This window comes from Coregonus clupeaformis, chromosome 2 (assembly GCF_020615455.1).
Source record: "Coregonus clupeaformis isolate EN_2021a chromosome 2, ASM2061545v1, whole genome shotgun sequence".
Classification (NCBI taxonomy): Eukaryota; Metazoa; Chordata; class Actinopteri; order Salmoniformes; family Salmonidae; genus Coregonus; species Coregonus clupeaformis.
This window is the reverse complement of record NC_059193.1, coordinates 17482860-17503592: the sequence shown is the minus strand read 5'-3', so window position 1 is coordinate 17503592 and position 20733 is coordinate 17482860. Positions and strand designations below refer to the sequence as shown.

The 20733-nt window shown below is 43.4% G+C and overlaps 2 protein-coding genes across 2 annotated transcripts; both read left to right on the top strand.

Annotated features, from left to right (window-relative positions):
* The first annotated feature begins 8299 nt into the window (after positions 1 to 8299).
* On the top strand, positions 8300 to 10051 carry selenoh (selenoprotein H). Its single transcript, XM_041844511.2, has 5 exons — positions 8300 to 8375; positions 8760 to 8898; positions 9175 to 9317; positions 9407 to 9525; positions 9780 to 10051. The coding sequence occupies exons 1-4, from the start codon at positions 8354 to 8356 to the stop codon at positions 9511 to 9513; spliced, it is 411 nt and encodes a 136-aa protein (XP_041700445.2). The 5' UTR covers positions 8300 to 8353; the 3' UTR covers positions 9514 to 9525; positions 9780 to 10051.
* A 5815-nt stretch (positions 10052 to 15866) lies between these two features.
* LOC121533831 (polyribonucleotide 5'-hydroxyl-kinase Clp1) lies at positions 15867 to 20530 on the top strand. The gene is made up of 6 exons (XM_041840116.2): positions 15867 to 15956; positions 18091 to 18368; positions 18498 to 18605; positions 18749 to 18868; positions 19031 to 19168; positions 19313 to 20530. Exons 2-6 carry the CDS (start codon positions 18093 to 18095, stop codon positions 20006 to 20008), a joined length of 1338 nt encoding a protein of 445 aa, XP_041696050.1. The 5' UTR covers positions 15867 to 15956; positions 18091 to 18092; the 3' UTR covers positions 20009 to 20530.
* The last annotated feature ends 203 nt before the right edge of the window (positions 20531 to 20733 follow it).

Below are 20733 nucleotides of genomic sequence, written 5' to 3'. Positions count from 1 at the left end.
GGGGAAACTAGTGACATCAACACTTCAGTCTAGTAAAACAACAGTGAGAAGCAATTTAACTCTTTCAACATTGATAGTTATTAAAGTCATAAATATATCGCATTTGATTATAAGGGAACCAATAGCTCCAGCACCAATTATAGGGGAATGCTGTTATTAGGGTTAGGATGGTGACGTTCCTCCCACATAGGGAGATAATTAGGGAGAAGAAGTATTGTTATCAGGACCAGAAGTAGAAGCTGTTGCACCTAGTCAAAGGAGGTATTATTTTGCGTAATGTTACAGATAAAGATCAGGGAGAATATATGTGTACTTATCTAGTGCAAGCATTAAAATGTGAAGTCTGTTGAAGCTTCCATAGTCACCGAGGGAGTTCAGGAGAAGTAGATTACAGTAGTCACTCCAACAGTGAATAATACACATAGGATATCGGTAGTGAAGAGTGTTAATACATCAACTAAGTCAACTACTTTAAGGGTAACTTTGGAAGGGATTAATGATACGCTGAAATTAAAGGAGGCAGCAAGAGAGACTCAGGGGTTTATGTTACGACGAATAGGGTTAAAATAGGAGAGCAGATAGTAATAGAAACAATATAGATTCATCTGAAATAGAGAATATAGATTCATCATGGAGCTGCAGGATGAGGTCTTTGATTTTGATGACAGACAGGGAGAGGTATCTGATCAGTACCGCTCGTTCTTCTGTTGTGGAAATTAGAGATAGATTAACTCATTCTGTAAGATCAGTGAGGAATCTTGAGGGTCCATGTCTGTTGAGAATTCCAGCACCAAACATGTTAGAGACGGTCGCGCGACCTCTATCAGGTTTGGGTCAGTCTTATGCTTTGTCATGACTGTGGTATCAGCAACAGTCATTGACAGATAAAATAATGTCGTTGTCAAAACATTTGTTTAAGCCTAGGTTTAGGTATTCTTGGTTAAATGAATTACCCTATGGGAATTTGTAGACGGTAGGAAAATCAGGTAACAGCGAATCCTGAATCATTAAAGGTGTAACCATTGAGGGTTAAAAGTTGTTTTGTTCTAATAAAACATATGAGGTAAGGGTAGTAATGAGAAATATAATGTTATTTTTTATGTTTCAGTTAGTAAGAAAAGCAGGACTTTGAAGATTAAAAGATTAGCTTTTGACTGACAATGTGACTATGGGGAATTTTAGAGATATTTGGAGGGTTTGTGGTGATAAAGCATATATATTCTTACCCTATGGATAGACAGGATATTGTTATATGTCAACGTTGAAGCTTCCATATGAGGTTTTTACCATTAGACGAGGAGTAGCACCGAACACAGATCAATCTGAAACTACTGTTGAAAATAGGGTGAAAAGAGACATGGCTAAATTTAATAATCTTGAAGCCTACCATTGGAGAATAAGTCTGGGAGAGAAGTGGGGACTTGGTCTTTTTCCATGGTATGGTGTAACATTTGGAAAGATCATATTGATAATATTAGTAGATACTTTGAGTCCAGATAGTTCAGATATTATCACTAGGGGTTATATATGCATTGAAGAATATAAGGGATGCATTTGGGAGATCTGAGAAGACTTGGTTGCAAGATCAGTTAGGCCAGTAGGGGCAGTGATGGGTTACATTTTAATGGCAGCTTTGATAACACTGTGTGTGATGTTTGTAATTTGTTACTGACCTTTGAGAAAGCTATGATATTGAGATAGGTTGGAGAGTGATGCCTGGAGACAACACTCAGATGCCGGTGTTGACTGTTCCTGATCTGGAGGAAGATGGACAAGTAGAACTGAATGGATAAATATCATTTTTTATGAGTTGATGATTTTTCAAAAAAAAAAATCCAATATTAGTGTGATTTGTAGTATGATTTATGAATCAAAGGGGGGAATAGGTTTATGTGATTCATACATCATTTATATATCATTTTTATATTCTTAGTGGATATTGATGTTTAATTTGAAAGTGTTTGTTTTGCAAAAGATACTGTTTGGTCGTTTCTTTTCTTTTCTTCCAGAAGCATTTGGGGGAACATGTGACTCAAACAAGGACAATATGAAGGGACAATATGACTGGAGGAGATGAAACAAGGAGGGTGTGGCCGATTCCATCATCAACAAGTCCATTGGAAGAGGAGACTAAGGGGAGATTAAGTGTAGTGGACTACATTCCAGTGTCTGCAATGAAATATAGACATGTGTAATACATAATTTGTGTCATAGCCTTAGGGATTAATTTTTGTAGAATGATATTTGATGTAATTGGATACATGTGAGGATCTTAGATGTTTTTGTTTATTTCGTGATGGAAAGGGACAGGAAGTCTAGGCAGGGAGAGATTCACTGTAAGGTCCTATGGGTTGACCAGCCTTACAGTGGATGTTTTTGGATAGGATTTTATTTGCAGGGGCTTACATGTGTATTTAATTGCATCATACTTTCAAATGCATTTACATGGTTTATGAGTTTATCAGGAGTACCGAGGTGGTTGCCTGGGGCAGAGGGACCGTGAGAGAATTTTACTGTCTTGATTGATGGATGGAAGGTTGCCGGACAGTTTTTCGCTCTTACACTCCATAAAGATTTATTCATAATTCATAGTAATGTATTCACACTTCATAAACAGTTATTCATATTTCATAGAAAGATATTTACACTCTAGAGGAGAATGTTTTGGTTTAAGGTTAAAGATACTCAATAAGATAAATTGTTACTAGTCATAATCCTATTCTGTTTGGTTTCGAGACGTTTAGTTCGTCTCGAAGGGGGGAAATGTAGTGTATTAAGATTATGTCTTTGTTAAATGTTTTTCATGAAGAAATGGAATGTTGTTTATGTTAGTATCAAGAGGGAATGTTTTAGGTGTAACGCCACATACAAACAGACAGGAAGTGTGTTGTAGACAGGGGGGACTGGTGATTGGCCAGAAGAGGGAGCATCTTTTTGCATTGTCTATAAATAGGGGCTAGACTACAGAAAGGGCGGAACGGCCATGACAATCTAGGACGCCGTTCTCCAGACACACCGCGGGTCTGTAATTTATGCTGTAACCTCGTGATTTTAATAAAAGCCTCTAACACGATGCAGCTTGAACGGACTCTTTGTTGACAGCAATAATGGCCACCATTCTCCCGATACGACAAAAGAAAGAAAGAAAGAAAGAAAGTGTGACTGTGTGACTGTGTGGGTCTGTGACTGTATTATGAGTTAGTCTCACCTCGCCTCACTCTTTGTGAGTCCCTTCCTTTTTGGTACTAACGGAAGCAGTGACGCTCTGAGACAGTCTTTGTGTTAATTAGAATGGAAATGACTAAACGTGCTTGGCACTGTGAATTGGGCTGCTATTCCTGTGATATCATATTTAATCTCAATTTAGCAGAAAGAGGAAACAAACACACCCATTTCGTTCACTCCATCTTTCTATCACATTTCTCTAGGCCTACCTCCATCACTTCTCATTTTTCCAGACCTGACCCTCTCGCCTGTGTTGCCAATCTGTGAAGTCTTATATTCCTTTATAAATTAGCAAAATCCTAGATTATCTTTGTCAGCCAACTTCTATTTTAGGTGACAGAAGCACCTCCATGAATCTTAGCTGAAGTTCACAACCCCACTTTCTGGAATGGTTTTGTCCACAACCTATAACGTTTCAGGAGAAAACCCAGATCCAGACAGTGTCGAAGTAACAAAAGTTTATTACAAAAACAGGGGGCAGGCAAACGACAGGTCAAGGGCAGGCAGAGGTCAGTAATCCAGATCAGAGTCCAAAAGGTACAGAACGGCAGGCAGTCTCAGGGCCAGGCCAGGCAGAGGTCAATAATCCAGGGTGGTGTGACAAGGTACAGAACAGCAGGCATGCTCAGGGTCAGTGCAGGCAGAATGGTCAAAACTGAAAAACTAGAAAACAGGAACTTGAGAAAGAAAGGCGCAAGGGGAAAAATGCTGGTTGGCTTGACGAAACAAAACAATCTAGCAACAGACAAACAGAGAACACAGGTATAAATACACTGGGGATAATGGGGAAGATGGGCGACACCAGGAGGGGGGTGGAGACAATCACAAAGACAGGTGAAACAGATCAGGGTGTGACACAACCAGAATGAAAAACCCCTTGAACCTCACATTGGAATAGCCCATTGGACAAGATGGTGAACAGGTGGAGACAGGACGGGGCGGGGGATAGGCAGGGTGGAAGAGGAAATGGAGACTGTGCTTGAATCCGAAAGTGCTGCAAGTGAAGTGTGTGATAATGAATGGAAAATAGTGAAATCAAAGAACGGAACAAAATGAGCAAAAGTTGTAGTAGAAGACAAGGACCGGTCCCATAATGCATTTCTTATTGGGCTGCGTTTTTTGGACTAGGAGATTAATTTGGGAAATCCATTTGTAATATTGAGGACTATGAAGAAAGCAGTGGGAAAGATCCAATCAAGGTGACTAGAAGCTGCCTTGTTTTGGCTAACTGTGTTAGCCAAAACAGAAGAAGCGTGCACTGGATCTGACAAAATTGACCACGTCAGAAGTAACATGTATTGATCTTCGGAGCAGGGCGCCTGCCAAAGGAGTTATAGCTGGAGTCTCGTTGGATCTTTCAGAATGGCGCCAGAGAAGATGGCTGCCATTTTACAGCCCTCTAACCAATTGTACTATTATGTGTGTTTTTTCGCGTTAATTGTCATTTATTCTGTACATAATGTTTCTGCCACCAAAAAGAGCTTCTGGATATCAGGACAGCGATTACTTACCTCGTATTGGACAAATATTTTTTCTTAAAAGAGTTGGACGCGAAGGATATCCTACAGACACCCGACAAGGCCGTTCGCATGAGAAAGAGACGGAGACATCGTGGACGTAGGTCAGGGTGCCTTGTAAGGATCTGACAGCAAGCAAGTAAACTGCCTCTTCCATCAATCCTATTAGCCAATGTTCAATCATTTGAGAACAAATTGGATGACCTAAGACTAAGGATATCCTACCAACGGCACATTAAAAACTGTAATATATTATGTTTCACCAAGTCGTGGCTGAACGACGACATGGACAACATACAGCTGACGGGATATAAGCTACATCGGCAGGATAGAACGGCTGACTCCGGTAAGACAAGGGATGGTGGTCTGTGTATATTTGTAAACAACAGCTGGTGCATAAAATCTAATACAAAAGGAAGTCTTGAGGTTTTGCTTGCCTGAGGTAGAGTATCTCATGATAAGCTGTAGACCACACTATTTAGTCAACATGATTCCATATGTGTTATTTCATAGTTTTTGATGTCTTCACTATTATTCTACAATGTAGAAAATAGTAAAAATAAAGAAAAACCCTTGAATGAGTATGTGTGTCCAAAGTTTAGACTGGTACATGTACTGTATATATATATATATATATATATATATATATATATATATATATATATATATATATATATATATATATATATATACTGCTCAAAAAAATTAAGGGAACACTAAAATAACACATCGTAGATCTGAATGAATGAAATAATCTTATTAAATACTTTTTTCTTTACATAGTTGAATGTGCTGACAACAAAATCACACAAAAATGATCAATGGAAATCAAATGTATCAACCCGTGGAGGTCTGGATTTGGAGTCACCCTAAAGATTTAAGTGGAAAACCACACTACAGGCTGATCCAACTTTGATGTAATGTCCTTAAAACAAGTCAAAATGAGGCTCAGTAGTGTGTGTGGCCTCCACGTGCCTGTATGACCTCCCTACAACGCCTGGGCATGCTCCTGATGAGGTGGCGGATGGTCTCCTGAGGGACCTCCTCCCAGACCTGGACTAAAGCATCCGCCAACTCCTGGACAGTCTGTGGTGCAACGTGGCGTTGGTGGAAGGAGCGAGACATGATGTCTCAGATGTGCTCAATTGGATTCAGGTCTGGGGAACGGGCGGTCCATAGCATCAATGCCTTCCTCTTGCAGGAACTGCTGACACACTCCAGCCACATGAGGTCTAGCATTTTCTTGCATTAGGAGGAACCCAGGGCCAACTGCACCAGCATATGGTCTCACAAGGGGTCTGAGGATCTCATCTCGGTACCTAATGGCAGTCAGGCTACCTCTGGCGAGCACATGGAGGGCTGTGCGGCCCCCCAAAGAAATGCCACCCCACACCATGACTGACCCACCGCCAAACCGGTCATGCTGGAGGATGTTGCAGGCAGCAGAACGTTCTCTACGGCGTCTCCAGACTCTGTCACGTCTGTTACATGTGCTCAGTGTGAACCTGCTTTCATCTGTGAAGAGCACAGGGCGCCAGTGGCGAATTTGCCAATCTTGGTGTTCTCTGGCAAATGCCAAACGTCCTGCACGGTGTTGGGCTGTAAGCACAACCCCCACCTGTGGATGTCGGGCCCTCATACCACCCTCTTGGAGTCTGTTTCTGACCATTTAAGCAGACACATGCACATTTGTGGCCTGCTGGAGGTCATTTTGCAGGGCTCTGGCAGTGCTCCTCCTGCTCCTCCTTGCACAAAGGCGGAGGTAGCAGTCCTGCTGCTGGGTTGTTGCCCTCCTACGGCCTCCTCCACGTCTCCTGATGTACTGGCCTGTCTCCTGGTAGCGCCTCCATGCTCTGGACACTACGCTGACAGACACAGCAAACCTTCTTGCCACAGCTCGCATTGATGTGCCATCCTGGATGAGCTGCACTACCTGAGCCACTTGTGTGAGTTGTAGACTCCGTCTCATGCTACCACTAGAGTGAAAGCACCGCCAGCATTCAAAAGTGACCAAAACATCAGCCAGGAAGCATATGAACTGAGAAGTGGTCTGTGGTCACCACCTGCAAAACCAGTCCTTTATTGGGGGTGTCTTGCTAATTGCCTATAATTTCCACCTGTTGTCTATTCCATTTGCACAACAGCATGTGAAATGTATTGTCAATCAGTGTTGCTTCCTAAGTGGACAGTTTGATTTCACAGAAGTTTGATTGACTTGGAGTTACATTGTTTTGTTTAAGTGTTCCCTTTATTTTTTTGAGCTGTATATATATATATATATATATATATATATTTTTTTAGCTAAACAGTTGGGCCACTGAAGGTACGTTTGGTCCAGTGGGAGTGAGATTTTTGAAGAGGGTTGAACCAGGCCTTTTGGCTGCTCCATGGTTGGTTTCAGGTTGGGTGGAAAAGATGGTGGGTGCTGTTGAGTCGGAGAAGGTAACCCGAAGTTGACTTATGATGTTTGTTTGTGTTTCTTCAGATCAGAGGGAGCAGGCGCTTCGTGCGACGCAACTTGGTGAAAGACCTGTATCTTGCTTTGCGCTTAGGTACAGGGCACCATTGAAGGAAGTGATTTCTGGGGTAGTGTTAGGTGTGGAGGTGGAGCAATTTATGTTGAAGATTCCTGGTGTTTGTGACGCCTGCCGTTTGGTGCAACGCAGATCCGGTGGGGAGCGTTGTGAAATAGAGGTGACACAGTCTGTTCTTTTGAGCTTTGATTCAGAGTCTTTACCTGACAAAGTAACGTTATGATATATGAGTTATGCTGTTAGAGCTTTTATGCCGAATACAGTGGTGGTGTTATAGGTGTCACATCAGTGTGTAGGAGGGAGATTCTAAGATGTGGGAAGTGTGCAGGAGGACATTGGACAGAGGAATGTGTAGTTTCGGTCAAAAAAGTTGTGTGTGTCAACTGTAGGGCTGCCCATGTTGCTGGGGATTGGAGGTGTCCGCTGAGAGAGAGGCAGGTTGAGGTGGCCAGGGTCAGAGTAGTCAGAAGGTGTCGTATGCTGAGGCAGTGAAGAAAGTAGAGGAGGGTGGATCAAGCGTGAGGGATACTGAGAGGATCCATTTGAATAGTAGATCTGTGCCAGAACAGAGGGATAGGCCAATGAGTGATATATATATTTCAGTAAGGTTGGCTTCTTAGTGTTCATAGCAATGGGTATCAACTGTATCACAGACATGGAACTTAAGTCACAGAAAATAGATGTCGTGGTGGCAGCTGCAGAGAAGTACCTGGGGGTACTAGTTTTGACTTCAGAAAAGTTACAGGGTGTGTTGAGTGGTAGTGTCCTGTCCTCTCAGGTTGTTGGCCTGGGGTACGATCATATAGGGTTAAAGTCGTGGAATAAGGTGGTGGGTTTTAATGTGTGTAGGTTTAGTTGGTAGGGTAATTCAAAATATATTTTAATTTTATTTTTCCCGTTTCCCCTTTTACCATTTTGTATCACAAAGTGTAATGGATTTATATTATAGGTCAGTTGGGGGCGGTAATGCAATATATTGGATGCCAACCACAGTTAAACTCCACCTAAGAAGAAGAAACCTATTCCAAACCCGCAAAACGCGCGAAAGTTCACTATTACACAATATCAATAACAGCAATGGCGTCCCGTGCTAAAGCAGGTAAACCATACAACATCAAACGCTTTTGAAATCTATCTTAGTCATAAAGTTGCACTAAGGAAATAAGTTTTCACTGAATTAAAAGATAAATTGCTAGACACTAAAGCAGAGACAGACAACTCCGAACTAGCTAGCTACATTAGCAATGTAGGGACAGATTAGCTAACTAGCTTGTTGACTTTCACAGTAGCTAACCCAGAGATCTGTATATATGACGAGATGCTCATGTCTCCGCCCTAACAATGGGAGTCGTTGTCCCAAAGGCGGGAAGGCAGGCGACAAGTTAGGTCCAAAATAAGCGCATAGAAACGCAAATTTAGGCTAGAGTGAAACCTCGATTCGCTTTTTCCTCTCTGGCCAACCCCACTGCCTGTTGTTGGACAGGTCGTGTTTTGAAGCGCAAGGCAAGCGCGGAGGTGGAGACGGAGGAGTCGTCCGTGGCTGCGGAGGGGAAGAGGGGTAAAGGAGAGGACGACCACCCGGAGATTGTCACAGAGGGCCAGAGGGTGGTCATTGAACACTGGTGAGAACTGAACACACCAATACATTTGAGTGACGAAAAAGATGACAAAATATAAATTCATTGGACATTGTATTCCAGTGTCAGTCATATGAAAATGGCATAATCTGGCATGCAAATAGCTCAGGGGTCTCCAACGCTGTTCCTGGAGAGCAACCCTTCTGTAGGTTTTTGCTTTTACCCAATTAGTACAATTTGAAGGGCAAAGAAATAAGCTACATCTCTGCTGCAGGAAAGCATAACCAGTTAACTAACTCTCACTGTTCTGTCTTTCTGCAGTAAAAGCTGACGAGTGTACGGGCGTAATGCCGAGGAGGTCAGAGTTGCCCTCCTGGCTGCCCGCCCAGACCTCACTGTGGTTCTGAACCCCCAGAAGCCTCGGAGTAAAAGTTTTGAAGTGAAGCTGGTTGAAGGAGAGAAAGGTGAGGACGTCTAGGGATTTACCTGTGTGAAATGTCTTCTCTACTTCACGCCTTTCTTTTGTCTAATCTATTGCTCTCATCTACTACAGAGGTGTGTCTGTGGTCAGGCATAAAGAAAGGCCCGCCTCGCAAGCTGAAGTTTCCTGAGCCTAAAGTTGTAGTTTCTGCCTTGGCGAAGGCACTGAAGACTGAATAGACACCTTTGATGGTCTGTATAGGCAGAATCAATTCAACTGACTAAATTCTAATCGGATTGACCCAAACTTTGATAGAAAGAAAGCCATTGAAATAGACCAACTGGTTGAGAGGGTTTGGCTACTAGAGCCAGTAATAACACTGAGACAAAGAGAAAAGCACTAAATCAATACAATCCACTTATTTGACTGGATCAAATATACCATTATCCAATTGTCCATGAGAATTTTTGGCTAAAATTGTGAATTCTCCTTTTGTTCTTTGCAGCCAGTCATACAGGGTTTGTAGCAGCTGGACGCAGAATGATGAGGACTGACCAACCGGGTTGCTCCCCAGTCCTTCCTCTGATGACCCAAGCGTCAAACTCCTCTGGCCTGTATACACGGTGACATCTAATTGTGTCTCTCACTGTCCCTCTTTTACAATATTGCTGCTTTTACGGTTGTGTTCACTTCTTGTTCATATTATCCAATAATGCTGTAAAATATTTCATCTGCTTTTGTTTGTCTATGAAGAATAAAGATTGTTTCTACATTTTCTTCAGTGTGTCATGTTGTTTTGGTTTGGAAAGTTGGCATCATTTTGAAATAGGTAACATGTACTCTGACACATTCCACGTGTCTGACATGTGCCTGGCTGGCTGTGAATGGAATTTGGGATTAACTGCTATTCGTAAAATATCATATTAACTCTAAATTTAGCAGAGGACACAAACACCTATCTGACGCACTCGGTCTCTCTTGCACCTCCATCACTTCTGTTTTATTTAGGATTTTCTCTTATTCCAATGTAAACCTTATCTCCCCAGATGTTCCTCCTACATTATTTATTTGATGCCTGTCCTGTCAGTCTTTCTATTTTAATCACTGCTATTTTAAGCCGTACAAATGATGGCACCTAAATTGATATTTAGTCAGGCAATTCCACGTTAAGAGTAATGCTGAGAATAAGATTTTTCACTTTACATTTTTTTTTTTTTTTAACAATGATTGAAAAGTTAAACCATACAACTCTATGCGCAAGGACTACTTTTAAATGTCCACTGAACATTTTACTACAACAAAAATACTTGAACAGTGCAGATGTGAAGTTTTGTAACAACGACTGTGCTGTTGGTGCAGCTTTTTGTTGTTGTTTTGTGTGTGTGTGTGTTTTGGATGAGGCTCTAAGCGCAAGGGTAGCAACAAGGGGGGACAGAGAAGGAGACCATGGTCGGTGAAGAGGGGTCAACGAGAGGAGCAGGACTTGGACTACTACAGAGGGAGAGGGTGGTCCATTGAATACTGGAATATCCACAGCCACCCCCCCTAAAGAATACCACTTTTAGGACCACACATCAATTTAGGTAAATGCATTGAGTCAATTTCCCACACTCCCATCACCAATAGCCTATCTATCTGTACCATCTGGATAATATCAGTGTACAGGAAAGGAACAGACCACTTAAAAATCGTAGACAAATTGCCTCTGAAAATAAAAACTTGTGATAGTGACTGTGTTCTGTTGTGATTCTGCAGTAAGAGCTGATATGTGCACCGGCGGTGTGCTGAGGGGGTGCGAGACGCCCTCCTGGCCGCCCGCCCAGACCTCATTGTGGTTCAGAACCCCCAGAAACCCTGCAAGAAAAGCCTGGAGGTCACACTTGTGGAGGGAGGGAAAGGTGAGTACTTCCACGTCATGTTATGAAAGATTCTACTATCCATTCTACTAATGGACACAGAATCGTAATTGAAAGTGCTATTTAGTGCAGGACAAGGTGTCTGGAAATACGGATGATATTGTTTATCTTTGGCATGACACGGCGGCACCCAGAAGCTGTCCTTTTTCTTGTACTAACCATTCATCTTTCCTTCCTGTAGAGGTGTGCCTCTGGACGGGCATAAAGCTAGATGGCTTTACCTAACTCAACTATTATGAGTATGATCCGCTGATCCAAAATCATTTTTGAAAACAGTCTCTGTTTCTCCTTTATCCTTGTTCTTCACTGACAGTCCTCTAGGTTTTGTTAGCTGGACGCCGAACGATGAGGACTGACCAATGGGGTTGCTCCCCAGTCCTTCCTCTGATGACCCAAGCGTCAAGCTCCTCTGGCATGGACACGATGACTTCTACTGGTGTCTCTTTGCAGTGCAACACATTTCCTCTATTAGGTTACTGTACAACTGTGGTTCCCAAAATATTTTCAATATACTGTCAGTGTACTCCAAGTAAGACCCATACCAGCTCCCTGAGTATCCCCTTCAAAAATCATGTCTGTCCATAATGATGACCACAATGTGACAAAAAGGGCTTGATGCAGGTTGAGCTGGCTTGTTTACCCTGGAGGGTTACTGTTTCACAGTTTGGGAAACACTGGGTAACAATATACACTGAACAAAAATATAAACGCAACATGCAACAATTTCAAAGATTTTACTGAGTTACATATAAGGAAATCAGTCAAATGAAATAAATTCATTAGGCCCTAATCTATGGATTTCACCAACATGCATCTGTTGGTCACAGATACCCAGTGCTTGACTTGTACTGAAATAAGTGCTGGTACTCATTTTGGGTGCCGGTACTGTTTATATTAAGGTGCAGGAGCTCCACAATACTTTTTAGCTAATATTCTGTAAGAGGAACAGGAGCTCAAGCAGTATTAAATGTTAGGTGCCGGTACTCAGCTCCGGTGAGCTCCTACCCAAGTCAAGCACTGCAGATACCTTTAAAAAAAAAGTAGGCCGTGGATCAATAAACCAGTCAGTATCTGGTGACCACCATTTGCCTCATGGAGCGCAACACATTTCCTTCGCATAGAGTTGATCAGGTTGTTGATTGTGACCTGTGGAATGTTGTCCCACTCCTCTTCAATGGCTGTGCGAAGTTGCTAGATATTGGCGGGAACTGGAACACGCTGTCGTACACGTCGATCCAGAGAATCCCAAACATGCTCAATGGGTGACATGTCTGGTGAGTATGCAGGCCATGGAAGAACTGGGACATTTCCACCTTCCAGGAATTGTGTACATATCCTTGCGACATGGGGCCATGCATTATCATGCTAAAACATGAGGATAGGCGGCGGATGAATTGCACGACAATGGGCCTCAGGATCTTGTCACGGTATCTCTGTGCATTCAAACTGCCATCGATAAAATGCAATTGTGATCGTTGTCTGTAGCTTATGCCTGCTCATACCATAACCCCACCGCCACCATGGGGCACTCTGTTCAAAACGTTGACATCAGCAAACCGATCGCCCACATGAGGCCATACACACGGTCTGCCATCTGCCCGGTACAGTTGAAACCGGGATTCATCCGTGAAGAGCAGGTGAAGAGTCAGGTCGAGACCCTGCTGAGGACGACGAGCACACAGGTGACCTTCCCTGAGACGGTTTCTGACAGTTTATGCAGAAATTATTCGGTTGTGCAAACCCACAGTTTAATCAGCTGTCCAGGTGGCTGGTCTCAGACCATGAAGAAGCCGGATGTGGAGGTCCTGGGCTGGCATGGTTACACGTGGTCTGCAGTTGTGAGGCCAGTTGGATGTACTTCCAAATTCTCTAAAACAACGTTGGAGGCAGCTTATGGTAGAGAAATTAACATTAAATTATCTGGCAACAGCTCTGGTGGACATTCCTGCAGTACGCATGCCAATTGCACCACTGGCGACCCGTCATTCAGGGCCCCACATTTTAAGCTAAAAATAATAATAATTAACTTAATAAAGCTGCATACAAACATGGTCTCGTTTTTGCTTTCTTGAGTAAGGCAGCTCCAAAATGCAGGTGTTTCAGCCTAGCTCAGTGCTTTCTTTGGTGGTGGGGCAGACAGCGGAAAATACGGAGCGTTGGTAATGTTGCGCCGTGATTAGCTCAGTGTTCTGTCACTCGTGGGGACAGTATGTCACTGCCAAGTCTAAGGGTAGAGCTAGAAAATTCAAGCCCCTTGTGTGCTGCCATAGAGTTACATTAGAAGTGAACATCCAAGAAGGCTCAAGGTCATTGGCCACAGATAAAATGACGTCAAATCACATTATATCTACCGTAGCATTGATTGGACTGATCATGTCAACATCATACTTTCAAAATCTTAGCTAGCAGTCATCATCATGAATCAAATTGACAATCTACTGGCAAATCCTTTTTAATCCTTGTCATATGAAGAGAAATAATGAAGAGAAATTATAGATAAAACGTATCGGTGCTCATCGGCCACTGGACATAAACATTACACAACAAGTTGGAAATCGCAAATTCAACAATGAGCGGTTTGGAAGGAATCAGTGGCTAACTGCAAGCATTGCAAAGCAATCACTAGCCTGCTTTTCAGTGGAGTGGCTGTGTGGTCCCAAATCTGGGAGTAAGGGTCTCTTTTCCAAGTTTAAAATGACAAACATTCAACATTGGCCATGCTGTCAATGAAGCATGATTTGTGCCTCGCTCAAAACACGGAACTGCCGAAAACTTGACTTCGGTGAGTTCAAGACACCTGGGAACTCTGGGAAAAAACGAGCTCCGACTGGGAAAATATGTTTTGAACGGTCATCCAACTCGTAATTGTAAGTCAGGAACTTGGGCCTCTTTCCAGGGCTACGACCTGAAGATCAATGACGTCGTCATGATTCGACCTTGTTTTTTTCAGAGTTCCCAGTTGTCTTGAAAGCACCATAAATCCAGAGAATGCCAGATTTTGATGACAAAATTTCCCCACGAAGGACCACCGCACCACTTTCCTGTTCAAGTGAGCACAGCACAACATAACAAGGTGAGTCCAAAAATGTATTGTGTACTGCTGCATAAATTATGTAATATGCCAGGGAGATATGTATACTGTAGCTAAGAAAGTAATACTAAGTGTATGTTGTGTAGTAAGCTGTTAGTAGCCCATGTGCCTCACCCTAATAATTTTGTATATTTTCGCCTCTTAATTTTGTCTACTGTTCTGACTTGGTGGTGCACATGTAGCCTATAACCTGTTTTAGAGAAATGTAATCATCGAATATTGTAAGAGCTTTCATTGTCTGCTTATATGTCCCCTTTATTTATCCTATGGTTCTGACTTGGTGTACAGGGAGAACACTGTAAGAACGGCCCATGTTCTGAATTCTGTCGCTGTATATTTGAAAAGTGCTAAACAAATAGTTATATTGACTACGTCCGTCCTAGCTCGCTCATTAATGTCTTAATCGAAATTACGCATTGTCTCTTATCCACTTGTCTTCCCCTTATGCCATAGTTTGTACATCTCAATTGTCAGTAGAAACCACATTTGTTTAAGCAAGTCAGCCATATCAGCTACGTTTTTTTTAAAGGCAGTAAATGAGGCTGAATGAACTGTTTCGCTGCCAGATAAGGCTCTGCTGATAGCCAGGTGTAGCAGTGGTAAGATGTTGGGACTCTACTGTTGGGGCAGCTTTATGTAGGCCCTAACAGTTTGTGGGCACCGTTTGGCACCGTTATAGTACAATTAATGCATAATTTTAGTGTTGTGTAGTGGCTTTGCTGGCATGCATCACAATTTTTTTTGTTTGTTTGCCCTACCAAGATTTACATGCTAAAATCGCCACTGAATTGCACGCTCCCTCAAAACTTGACACATCTGTGTCATTGTGTTGAGTGACAAAACTGCAAATTTAGAGTGGCCTTTTATTGTCCCCAACACAAGGTGCACCTGTGTAATGATCATGCTATTTAATCAGCTTCTTGATATGCCACACCTGTCAGGTGGATGGATTATCTTGGCAAAGGAGAAATGCTCACTAACAGGGATGTATACAAATTGGTGCACAAATTTCAAGAGAAATAAGCTTTTTTGTGCATATGGAAAATGTCTGGGTTATTTTATTTCAGCTGATGAAACATAGGACCAACACTTTACATGTTGGATTTATATTTTTGTTCAGTATATTTGCTGCTATTGCTGAGTATCCACTCATCAATTTCCAATGTGAGATGTCTTATCTAATGTTATTTTATATATTTTTTTAATATATGGAGAATAAAGCTGGTTTGTTTCTATACTCTTCTACTGTCTTTGCTTCGAAAAGTATGGAATGTGTGCATAGGCGTTTGTGCTTCTCAACAAATGCACTGCATATATATATATATATATATATATTATAATTCTTTTTTTGGGGGGGGGTGGGTAGATCAGCTTTAATATTTCAGATAGATTGTAACTATCATCAATGTAATTGTCTTCATCACTTCCAATCCCCCATATGTTTTTTTCTCTCGCATATATATACACACATATATCTATACATACATCCATACACTGCATATTAAATCAACCGGATTTCATACTTTTAAAAAATGGGTCAACGAACCACATAATCACAGACGCTGATTGGTTCTAAGAAGCATGACGTCTTCTTTGTGGAACTATCGTTCTGTCGTGGTCCTCCGGTGAGGTGGAGGACGCTTTGAACACGTATTTAGGACCAATTACTTATCATGTAAGTAGCATGTTGGCACATAAACGATTATAAAAAAAAAAAAACTAATATCAGTTCTATGCATTCAGCAGGTTAACACTGGTACGGTTCTAGACAGGCATTGCCGGATAGCTGGCTTGCATGCTAACATTAGCTAGCTAGCTGCTAACTAGCTAGCGCTGAGCAGGCGAGTGTTATTTACTTTTCGCATGATATTGGAGTTTATACAGACGCTCACTTTTTTTTGTACCTAGCCGTTTCAAGTTGTTCTTATATAAGGATAGAAAGAAACACCCCTCTTGATCAACGCATTTGTAGCTTCTCAGCGTGTAACTTATTGTTAGTGTTGTATAACGATTGGCACGTTACCCTTCTGCCGTGGGTTATACCAGAGCCTTCTACTGTAAATAGAGTAGTGTTGTCACGATACCAACATTTTACTAACGATACGATACCATGGGGGGAAATGTCAGTGGCCAGCGTCCTGTTCGCCCCGTCCCCCGGACGCTTGTTCCGGTTTTCAAAATGTTTTGCTTATGTGCCACGCCAAAACCTGTCGCGGAAAGTCAGACTTCTACTCAATACAACACATAAGTTAACTTTACACTATTCAGTGTATAATAGAATACTGCATAAAATGGCTGATTTGGTCATATTTGTAAAGGCCTACCTGTGATTTGGCTGGAGGAAGGAAGGAATATAACGTTACATACATACTGATCTGCGTGACAGTAAGGGAAAACACTGCATAAAACCTTTCTCTTCAGTTTACACACACACACATCTTCCTCACATACTGTCTCCCTCTCTACCACAAACACACACTACTCCCAACTTTTAAAACGTTATGCGTTAAACAGAATTTTAAGAGCACCAAAAATAGATTTTTTTATTTAGTTTAGGCTTTCATTAGGCCTACATGAATCCAACCTTTGAAGCACATCTCATGAGTAGCACGCCCTTTTTCTTTCTTCCTGTGCCAATCACATTTTCCTAGACCTATTGTGAAGTTAAAAGGTGGTTAACTAGTTATGTAACATGAATGAACGTTGTTTGTTATCAAACCAATAATTAGCGGGCTGCGACATAGTTTGTGAAATTATATAAAATGTGCGCAATTTCCGATAGAGAGAAGAGGAATCTCTGGTAATATGGGTCGTATTTTTTTTAACGTTTGGTTAGAGACGAGCGGTTTTCTCTGCTGAAAGCTGAAAGCATGCCTGTAGTGAAGATGTGCTCAAATTCCCCTCTCTGGCGCTCAGAGGCTGCATGATAACTTATAACACGCGATGAAATGATACAATGTATCAATAATATGAAAATAATAATATGCCATTTAGCAGACGCTTTTATCCAAAGCGACTTACAGTCATGCGTGCATACATTTTTTTTTGTGTATGGGTGGTCCCGGGGATCGAACCCACTACCTTGGCGTTACAAGCGCCGTGCTCTACCAGCTGAGCTACAGAGGACCACAACTTTGCTCGCTCGGCTCCAGTGTAACACATTTACAAATACAATAACACAAGACTCATCAGGGTCTGCAGCCCCGCTCGCCATTAAGGCTAAATTATATTTAGAAAACTGATGGAGGAATAGATGCGCAGGAAGAGCAGACCGAGAGAAGCAGGTGAGTTACGGTTGGTAGGGGATGCGGCTAGCAGATTGCTGCCACGTGATATGCGCATGAAAGTGAAGTGGATATTATTGGAGCGGCGCATACTAGTGGCTGTTGCTTAAATCCAACTGAATTTATTAACTAAACTGACTTTATAAACATTTCATAACAGGCGCCAGCAGCTTCTTTAGATTGGTAGGGCCGAAAAATGTCGTAGTATCATATGAAACGGTACTCTAAAATGTTAGTATCATGATGTTTTGGTACCGTGATATTACCATGTTACCAGTATACTGTGCAACACTAAAATAGAGGACTCTGCCCTATGCTTGTGCTATAATAGGTAATTCCAGGGATGTTCATATCCTGTCATGACTTATGAGAGACCACCACTGAAATCTGACATTGCAGCATCTAATGATCAGTTACATTATAAATCCTATCCAGCGTCAACTTATCACATGGCAGAGATGAAGCAGCCATGTCAGAGATGTATCAATGTTGTTGAGGCTAAATCGGACCTTTGTCTCTGTACAGCCATGGCGACTGAGGGCCCAGAGAAGACTGGTGAGGAGGGTGCGGGGGCTGGGGCAGGCGCTGGTGGCGGGGGGACAAGGTTCGACCTGGAGAAAGAGACAGAGCTGCGGTTTGAGGTGGAGGCTGGGGAGAAGGTGCAGCTGGAGCTGCTCACGGGATTGGCCGAAGTCTTTGGTTCTGAGCTCAACCGCAACAAGAAGTACACGTTCCCACCGGGGTCTAAGATCGCTGTGTTCACCTGGCAGGGCTGCAGTGTTTCTCTCTCAGGGAAGACAGAGGTGAGAGGCTGTGGAGGAGTAACCGATGAATGGAGGGGGATATGTGCATGGCTGAAACATCTGCCTTGGTATCTGTAACTGCTAGGAGTGACGGATGCAGAAATGTGTCAATCTCGCTCCCTCTCCTAGGTGGCGTACGTATCGAAAGACACACCCATGCTGCTCTACCTGAACACACACGCTGCACTGGAACAGATGAGACGACAGGCGGAGAGAGACAACGAGAGAGGACCACGGGTCAGTGTTCGGCTGTGTGTCTGTTTTTGTCTGAGGGAAGTGGACCTGGGTCAGTGTTGGTTGTCTGTGTGTGAGAAGTGGACCTTTGTCAGTGTGTGTAAGCTCTCTTGTTGTGTAAACGTTGCTTCAACGTTGTCCCCCAGGTGATGGTGGTGGGGCCTACAGATGTGGGGAAGTCGACAGTGTGCAGGCTGTTGCTGAGCTACGCTGTCAGGCTGGGCAGGAGGCCCACACTGGTGGAGCTGGACGTGGGCCAGAGTGGGGTGAGACATTAATATGTTGTGTCTGTGGATGGAGGTGTACATACTGCATATCGCCTCTTTGCTACTGTTCCCCTCTACAATGACTACTGTGATGGTGTTGACTGGCTGTGTCTGGTTAGTGCTGTTGATGACCGTGATGCTTTCCTGTCTTGTGTGTGTCAGGTGTCAGTCCCGGGCACAATGTCAGCGCTGTGTATTGAGCGTCCGGCTGACGTGGAGGAGGGATACTCAGTACAGGCTCCGCTGGTCTACCACTTTGGCTCCACCACTCCAGGAACCAACATCAAACTCTACAACAAGGTGAAAGATAACACAGATAACCACTATGGTTAGGGTATTAGGTTATATGAACCCATAACTTTGTAATGGACTTTCTGCCTGGTGTATGTAATTTCTCTCGCTCTTTCTTCCATATTCCCCCCTCCCCCCTCCTCTCCCTCCTAGTTGACATCGTGTCTGGCTGAGGTGTTTTCCCAGCGCTGTGAGGTGAACAGGAAAGCCAGTGTGGGTGGCTGCATCATCAACACTTGTGGCTGGGTGAAGGGTTCTGGCTACCAGGCCCTGGTCCACTGTGCCTCAGCCTTCGAGGTGGATGTGGTTCTGGTGCTGGACCAGGAGAGGCTCTACAATGAGCTGAAGCGGGACCTGCCGCACTTCGTTCGAGTCGTGCTGCTACCTAAATCCGGAGGGGTCGTGGAGCGCTCCAAAGACTGCCGGCGCGAGGTTCGGGACGACAAGATCCGGGAGTACTTCTACGGTTTCCGCGGCATCTCGTTCTACCCTCACGCCTTCGACGTGCGCTTTTCTGACGTGCGCATCTACAAGATCGGAGCGCCGTCCATCCCGGATTCGTGCCTTCCTCTGGGGATGTCGCAGGACGATACCCAACTGAAGCTAGTCCCTGTGACCCCAGGTCGCGACCTCACGCACCACGTGCTGAGCGTAAGCTGTGCCGATGAGGGGGAGGAGGTGGCTGGGGGGGTGCGCAGGGGCTTGCTGGAGAGCCCGGTGTGTGGGTTCATTGTGGTGACTAACGTGGACACACAGGCACAGGTGATGACCGTGCTCTCGCCCGCCCCCAGACCCCTCCCCAGACACACACTGCTCATCATGGACATTCGCTTTATCGACCTCAAATAGAGGAGGAGAGAGGGAAAACGCAAGAGGAAGAGCGAGAGATGCTGTATGTCTGAAATCTGATGGCTCTGTAAAGAGGAGTTTATTTTCAGTGGCACTGAGTTTGGGGCAGCAGAGCAGTAGCTAACATTCCACTCCTTGTACTCTGTCTCATATGACAAGGTGTGGAATGATAGCTAAACAGAGTGGTACCCAGACTAGCAGAGCAGTATCTGTTCTGTCAATATTTGGTTTCACACTCAACTGATAAGGGAGAGATGAAAGACAGCACAAGTGTTGGGTGGAGAGTGAGAATAGAGGAGGAGGGAGGGGTTTAGAGTGGGTGGCAGGAATGGAGCAGAGGGAGTAAATATATATATATTTTTAATTCAACTTATCAATTGCAATGTACAGAAACTGGTCTGGGTTTTATATCAGTTCTCTCAAGTTGTTTTCCACACAAGACTGTTTGGTATGATTGTTTTTATTGTGAAAATACATTTGAAATAAAAATGTACCTCACCTCTTTGGTGTACATTCACTCCAGCAATGTTTTAGATATGCCTCTTTGTTCAGAAGCTGTAACTTGTTTAGATAACGGATCACTATCCTGAGCGACCTCTAGCATGTCGAAGCTTTCAAATGTTGTCCCTAATCCAGGCTTCACCGGGAACCACCAGAGACGTACGGAGCGAGGGCAGTTCCGGTGTTCCAACATTGAGGGGGCTCGATTAATCTCGCCCGTGTAG

Bases quoted from the DNA above. Each gene is read 5' to 3' on its own strand.
- LOC121533831 (XM_041840116.2), top strand. From the start codon at position 18,093: ATGGCGACTGAGGGCCCAGAGAAGACTGGTGAGGAGGGTGCGGGGGCT. The intron at 18,606-18,748 runs GTCAGTGTTCGG...GTTGTCCCCCAG, and splicing joins ACAACGAGAGAGGACCACGG to GTGATGGTGGTGGGGCCTAC. The intron at 18,869-19,030 runs GTGAGACATTAA...TGTGTGTGTCAG, and splicing joins TGGACGTGGGCCAGAGTGGG to GTGTCAGTCCCGGGCACAAT.